The sequence below is a fragment of the Arachis hypogaea genome, chromosome 1, assembly GCF_003086295.3.
Source record: "Arachis hypogaea cultivar Tifrunner chromosome 1, arahy.Tifrunner.gnm2.J5K5, whole genome shotgun sequence".
Lineage (NCBI taxonomy): Eukaryota > Viridiplantae > Streptophyta > Magnoliopsida > Fabales > Fabaceae > Arachis > Arachis hypogaea.
This window is the reverse complement of record NC_092036.1, coordinates 23,004,554-23,012,607: the sequence shown is the minus strand read 5'-3', so window position 1 is coordinate 23,012,607 and position 8,054 is coordinate 23,004,554. Positions and strand designations below refer to the sequence as shown.

The 8,054-nt window shown below is 33.1% G+C and overlaps 1 protein-coding gene across 1 annotated transcript; it reads right to left on the bottom strand.

Moving 5' to 3' along the window:
• Positions 1-1,023: 1,023 nt before the first annotated feature.
• LOC112800765 (1-aminocyclopropane-1-carboxylate synthase CMA101) lies at positions 1,024-3,246 on the bottom strand. Its single transcript, XM_025843159.3, has 2 exons — positions 2,564-3,246; positions 1,024-2,347 (listed from the first exon to the last, which is right to left on the bottom strand). The coding sequence occupies exons 1-2, from the start codon at positions 3,001-3,003 to the stop codon at positions 1,369-1,371; spliced, it is 1,419 nt and encodes a 472-aa protein (XP_025698944.1). The 5' UTR covers positions 3,004-3,246; the 3' UTR covers positions 1,024-1,368.
• Between the last annotated feature and the right edge of the window lie 4,808 nt (positions 3,247-8,054).

Sequence of the window (8,054 nt, the reverse complement as noted above, 5' to 3'; positions counted from 1 at the left end):
AGCACAGAAAACACTTCCAAAGGTTGTGCGGTAAGAAGATTTTGGGCCCCATAGTGGGCGCCAAATATTCCTAGGTGAATAAATCTCTCTGAGGTATAGCTTGTTCTGTTGATGCTCGAACCAGCTTTCCTTGGAGCAAGAGGATGGAACATTGTCTTCTTTTAGGAGAGGCAGCACTGGGCACCTGTAAAAGACTCCAACGTTCAAGTAAGTAAGAGTGTAAGAGTATTCAGAGTGGAAATGAATAATTGTATACCTGTGACTTAATTGGTCACCATTATATATTGAATTTCTCTATGATAGTTACTCATATCTTTGTTACTGATTTTGACAGAGTCTCCTAGTGATGCTCCGATTTATGGGGCTTTGGTGGTTTTGGTGAGAGAGATTCTCGAAGAGGTTTATCTTTTTTAGTGGAATTCGATTCCGAAATTGTCTTAGTGGATCAGTATTTAGGTAACGGATCAAGTAACAAAAACATATATTAACTAAATCGTAACTAATAATAAGAGGAAGTAAAGAAATATGTGTCAAGAAAGATTTTTTTGAAAAAGTTTTAGTTGATTAAAAAAATATAAATGATTATATTCTTAATATTTTTTTATGTAAGAATTTTTTTTGAATTTGTATATTTTTTTATTTGTCTTATACTAAATTATTTTTTGAAGTCAACAAATATTGAATTTTAGATTTTTAGGTTGTAGTACTTTTGATGTTGTGTTATGAAATTATTTTAAAAGAAAAATTTAATTGATAGAAAAAAATTGATAGATAATTATTTTTTAATAATTTAAGATGATAAAATAAATATATGGATGATTATATTTATAATATAAAATACTATAACCGAAAACCAACCTTTACATATTATACATAAGGATCATGTACGCTAACCAAAATCTCTATGTAAGTTAATCTACGGACAAAACTAGTAGTAGTACAACTCTAAATGTAGTCATTAACCTTTTCAAATATTCTAGGAGAACATAATTAAAAATTCTAAACAATAATAACAATATAATATAGTATAATAATAATAGTATATAAATCAACTTTCATTGATGATACCAATAATAATCCATGTGGCAGGGGATATCAAACTTACAATAGAGACCTGGCTGACTAAAATCCTCACACTTCATATCCAAAAAATGGACAGAGTGCTTTCTCTCTACAAATTATAAAACATAAAATGATACATTTTCCATTGAATAACTACTCCTCCCAAAAATAACTGGGGAGCCGGTTAAAAATCTTTTTTTTTAAAAAAAAAAAAGAAAATTTTTTTTGAAGTGGTTTAATTTTATGTGCATGTATCCATATTTCACGCACAAGTTATACTATCATGAAGATGAATCAATAACCAGGTTAACGTTCTTCTTGATCACGTTGACGATGATCACGAGATGATAACCGGAAAACCCACTTTGTGAGAGACTTTCTTTTAGACTGATGAGCTTTGTTATCGCCATTGTCGGAGGAGGACGACAACTCTGCCACGAAGCTCTTCAACCGCTTCATGGCGAGTTTCAGAGTCTGCTCCGACATGTTAGCAAAGCACACCCTGAACCACCCTGGCTCCGAGCAATGACACGAAGATCCCGGCGATATGTTTAGCTTCACATCATACACAATCCTCTTCCATAGATCCATCTCTGCTTCGAATGTGTTTGATTTCAACAAGTGCCTCATATCAACCCAACAGAACAACCCAGCATTGCTTTCTAGGCACTTGATGCCGGATTTTTCGAGCCCCGAAACAAGCATCTTCTGACGTCTTCTTAGCCTTTTCTGATTCTCCACCAGGTATTTTCTGGTGAACTTCTTGTCCTCCAGCATGGCGGACAAGAGGTACTGGGTTTGGGAAGACACCAGGCCGAAGCTTGACATCTTGGTCGCCGCGGCAACCACGGTGTCGTTCTCGGAGTATATGCAGCCCACGCGGAAACCCGGCAAGCCCAAGTCCTTGGACAGGCTGTAAACAACGTGAACTCTGTCCCAAATGGCTTCGTCAGCGTCAGAAAAACGGTTGTTGAGGACTTCCATGACGCTGACAAAGCCTGGGGAGTTAAAAACTGTCCCGGAGTAAATCTCGTCGCTGATTAAGTGCATGTTCTTGTGGCCGCTGATGAAGTCAACGAGGAGGTTCAACTCTTCCAGGGACAATGTGGTGCCCAAGGGGTTTGAAGGGTTTGTGACCAAAATGCCCTTCACGTTGAGGTTGAGATTTTGTGCTTCTTCGTATGCTTGCTCAAGTGCTGACTCAGTGATTTGGAAGTTGTTGTCGCTTGAACAGTGTATGGGAACAATTTCCACCCCAGTTCTCCATTTTAGGTCTCTGTCGAATCTGCACATAATTGCAAAACACGTTCAGAAAAATGTGCAATAATAATAGCATCTCAAACGTAGGATAATGAAAGCATGAAGTTGATTGATTTTTTGGATAACATTCAGGGAATAAAAAATAAAAAAGTTTTAGAAAATAATATTAGTTTGAATACGACTTATTAGGATTTAAAGTATATATTATTTAGTTTGCTTAGAAAGAATTTGATAAACGCACCCTGGGTAGTAAGGGGTGGGTAGGAGGAAGGCATCTCCTTTTTCGGCAAGGCAGAACATGAGAGTCTCGTTGGCAGAGGTGGAGCCAGCGGTAAGGACCATATGGTCGGGATCAAAGGTAACTCTGTTGCCTCTGATCTCGGCCATAAAGTCTACCATTGCTTCTTTAAAAGAAGAGAGGCCATGGTAGTCTTGGAAGAGAGCGAGCTCACGTAAAATGGACTTTCCATCTCGCTTGAACCCGGATACGTCCGGATTCTTGGCGAGCCATGACTCCAAGAGATCGAAAGAGAGCTGATTCTCTGCGAGACCCATTTGGATGATTCCTTTGGGGTTGAGAATCTCGTCATAGGGGTTTTTTTCATATTCTTGCCAGCCTAGGAAGTATGAAGAGTCTTGGCCATGGCTATTGCACGTTGCTTTTGTAGACAAGAGCCTCATTTCTGCTTGAAGTTGAGATGTGTGGAATGATGAACTTCTTTGAAGGAAGAAAGAATGTTTTGGAGAAAGAGAGTGTTAGAGAGAGCTATCCAAGGTTTTGAGATGAAATCTTGGTGATGAATTGATGGGTGAAGTAGCATGGAAGGGGCATATTTATATTATGCAAACCCCAAATCATAGTGGCATATATGGCCAAAGGCACATTTTTAATAAAATAAAAAAAATTCTTAATTTGAAGAGAGAGAGATGTGAATCAAGAAATAGTATTGAATATTTAAGGTGAATTTTATGATTTTTATTTTGTTTTTTATATTGTCTAAATTATTTTTTAAAATAAAAATTAAATATTTAAAATTTATTAAATATTAATTTATTATCTATTTTAGTAAATTAGACACTATGTGTAAGACACTATAGTAATCACTAGCATAACATAAATTTTATAGCTCATTTAGCTATATATATTAAAGATAGAAAATAAGAGAGTATATTATTTTTTTAATTTATTCTAAAATTCAATTAATTAAAAATTAATTTATTATAAATTTAAATTTTATTTAAAAATTTATTATTAATCAACAAATAATTATGTATATAAGATTTAAATTTTTAATATTTAATTACGTAGGCGATTGAACTTAATACTCGCTTAATTAAATTAATTAACTGAAAGAGTATATTGTGAAAGGAATAATATAAAATATAATATATTATATTATTTTAATAATATTGTGAAAATTAATTAAAGAGAAAATATGTAGTTAAAAGCAGTAGATGGACACTAATTTATTAAACGCGGTTTGTCCCACCGGCCCAAGCATGTCATGCGAAGTCCACGCTCTCTAGTATGAGTCAATAATAAATAATGTGCCAAAACTAAAACACACCCTTTCTGGAAAGTGTTTCCCACCGGGTAGAATCTCGCGTGGGATTTTCTACTTCATTTCGAGTCAATTAAATTATTGAATGTTTTCCTTTGTTTGTTCTCAACATTTTATTATATATCGACTTTTAGACTTATATTTTATATTTCTATTACTAGGATCAGTTTGAATGTTTGATACAGTTGAATTAGCAGCAGTTAAAAACACCAAGAGACAAGAGGGATGTTACTTTGGACCAAGAGGATATGGTAGTAAAGACTTTGTAGGGAGCAACTGATAACGCCATACCGACAGCAAAATAAAGAGAAAACAATCATGTTTCCTTTGGTGGTTATATGCCCCCAAAAAATAAAAATGACACAAAGTGTAAATGCATAAAACATAAGAACACACCTTTTGTTTTTGTTGTTGTAAGTATTTTTCAAGTTATTTATTGAGTTTAAAAAAATTCCATGATCTTATAGCTAGTGAGTCAGTCAATATTAGATTTATATAAGCTTTTTGATTAAAGATAAGATTTGGTTAACAAATGTCCAATCAAAGTACAAAGTTTCTCTTGGAAATTCGAAGATTTATTTTGTGTTTTCAATACAATAATTTCAATATATTAAATGCATAAAAAATGAAAATGACTACTTTTAGTATTCTTAACAACCAAGATCATATGTTAGCTAATTTGTTAAGAAGTATAAAATTGAGTATCTCACTTAAACAAAGAATTCTTGTGTGGTCCATGACTGTAAAGTAACTTAATTAGTAGTTTACTTATTTTTTCTTTTAAAAAAATAAATTAAGGCAATGTGAAATGATACTAACTATAAGTATATACATAAGATTATTTAATTGAAAATGAGTGAGTGGTGACCCACAGTGCAAGGACTATGAAAGACTTAATTTAGAAGCTTTGGCTCTATTCATGGCCGTGGCATGGTCCATATGCTCCCTGGTTGCACCAACAACGAAACGATATGTGTCGGATATTTTCTTGAACATGCCTTTTAACCCTTCTTCCAATTGGCCAAATGAGTGCCCCTCCTCCTTCCCTCAACAATCTTAGGGGTGCATGCAGCCCGGTTCATTCTAAAGATTCTGTTTAGTTGGTTTGGGTTATATTATTTGGTCTGATTTTCTTCAATTCGATCAACTTGGAACTTAAAACAATTTTACTCAGTTAAATTACTCAATCAGAACAAGACCAAATCTTTGAGTCATCTGACCTAATCTAGCTGAGATTAGAAATTTTGGAATTATGAAAAAATATAGGACAGGCCGCGCTCCCACTCCATCCCATACTTTTTCTAATTCTAGTAATAATTACTAATACTGATGAAATATAACTAATTACTTAAGATTGTATATTTAATTAAGTATAAAAGTTAATTCTTTATGCTCTTACTAAAGTTGTATTATAAAACATTTAGAAATTTAGTGTAATACTAGAGTGTATATATCCGTATGTAGAAAAAAAGTCCATTTTTTTATATTTATAATCGAAATATGTTTCTAAAATTAGTTATTTATAAATATATTTATCTTATATGAAATAACCTTATATAGTTTTTGTTATTTATACTAATACCACACAATCTCTAAAATAAAAAATTCAAAAAGTATTTATATTTAATAAAAAATAGTTGTTATATGTTAATAAATCTATAAAATAAAGAAATTCATAAAGAACTTATATATTAATTATTAAATATTAACATATTTAATTATTTAATACATAATATTTTTTAAAAATAGCATTAGCATGTAGATTAGTATCAGAATGCGTCACAGTAGCATATTTAACTCTGAAAACTTACGCCTATAAATAGTAAAACAAAATACTATATATAATAAAAATAAAATAAAATATTAGAATTATTGATTCACAGAAATAAAAAAAGAATAATAATAATGATAATTACTAAAAATATATGAAATAAAATATTAAAATTACTAATAAATTATAACATAATTAAGTATTAAATGTTAATTTTGGTATGATTAGTTATATAATGCTTTTTTAAAAATAGTTGAGAAGAGAAAAGTATCTAATTTGGTATCAGAATGCATGTGCTATATCAGGATGTATTCAGTTGTAGAATTAGAATTATTGATTATTGATGATTGACCTACTAAAATATAAGAAAAAAATTATAATAAAATTGCTAAAGAAATATGAAATATAGTATTAGAATATTGACAAATTTTAACATAAATGATTATTAAATATTAATTTGTGTACGATTGATTATAAAATACTTTTTTAAGAAATTGTTGAGAATGTAAGGCAGTGCATAATTGAAAGAGAAGAACAAGAGTAGTACGATAGGAACAAGAAGAGAGAATTGAAAAAGAGAGAAGGATTTCACTAATTTGGTAAAGGTGAATTGAATTATTGCAGCACGTTTTGTAACTAACAGTTGGCTATATATATTGAGTCTAATGACAGCTAGCTTGTAACTAATCTAACTGAGAGAGAGTGTAACTAACTTTGTTGACTCAACTTGACTTAACTAATTTAGTTTCAACTTAATCATTACTCTATCATGCACCTTGCTATCTGACTCCATTGTTTTGCTCAACACTATACTCCATCATGCACTCTACTACCGAGACCTCTAAGCTTTCTCTGTCATTCTGCAGAATGCTTTCATTACTAGGCATGTTTAGCTCATGAACTGCTTCTACTGCTCCTTCAGCAGTGGCATTGCATGACAGATTTGGCTCAACATTTAACCTTGCTCTATCACTGTTAAACAATCCAGAGACAATTGTCTTTGTAAGAATGTCTACCAACTGAACAGAGCCCGAAACATGACTGACTTGCACTACTTTCTTTGTGACATAATCCCTCACAGAGTGAAGATCAGTTTTAAAGCGTTTAGACTTTGAATGTAGAATGAGATTGGCTACCAAAAGCACAACACTCAAGTTATCACAGTATATGGTAAGAGTGAAAACTGTGACCGTAACTCGCTTAGCAGGTTCTTGATCAAAATTAGTTTTGCAACCAAATCCGCCGTAGCTCTGTATTCAGCCTCTGTGCTTGACCTGGCTACCACAAACTACTTCTTAGATGACCAAGAAACTAAATTATTTTCTAAGAAAAAACAGATACTACCAGTCGACTTTCTGTTGCCAGGGTTTTTCCCTTAGTCTGAATCACAATAGGCTGTGATATTCAAAGAGTTATTCTTGTGGAGATGTAAGCCATATTTGATTGTGCCACTCACATACATAAGGATTCTTTTTACTAGTTTTCAATGTGACTCCAACGGATCCTGCATGAACTGAGAGATTTTGCTTACAGCGTAAGCGAGCTTTGGTCTTGTAATTGTGAGATACTGAAGACTGCCTTTCACTGAACGATAAAGTGCTAGTTCATCAAACTTATCACCACCAAACTGAGAGATTTTTAGTGATGATAGGAGAGGTGTTCTACAAGGTTTGCAGCCTATCATGCCTGCCTTACCCATTAAATCATTGACATATTTCTCTTGGTTGAGTAATAGTCCTCCATCCTTAGTCTTGCTAACTTGAATGCCGAGAAAGTAATGAAGATCCCCATATCTTTGAGTGTAAACTTGCAATTCAGCTGATTCACTACAACAATCATAGCACTAATTGAGCTTTCAGTGATGATCACATCACCTACATACACAAGAATAAAGATGGTGACATTGCCATCAAATTTAGTAAAGACTGAAACATCAGAAGCTATAGCAGAGAATCCAAGTTGATGTATAGTTGTAGATAGCTTATGATACCAGGCCCCTGGAGCCTGTTTCAAACTATACAACGCCTTGGTAAATTTGCAGACCAACTTTCCATCACCTTGCACATAGTCCTGTGGCTGTCGCATGTACACATCCTCAAGCAACTCTCCATGCAAAAATGCATTATTAATATCCAATTGTCTAATTGACCAATTTTTTGCTAATACAAGAGTCAATACTAATATGATTGAAGTTGGTTTAACTACCAGGTTGTAGGTCTCAGTAAAATCAAACCTAGATCTTTGAGAGAGGCCTTGGACAACCAATCTGACCTTGTACTTTTGGAGTGTGCCATCAGAGTTGTACTTAACTCTAAAGATCCACTTACTGCCAATAGCTTCTCGGTTCTCTGGTAGAGGTACAAGCTACCATGTCTTGTTCTTTAGTAGTGCTTGATACT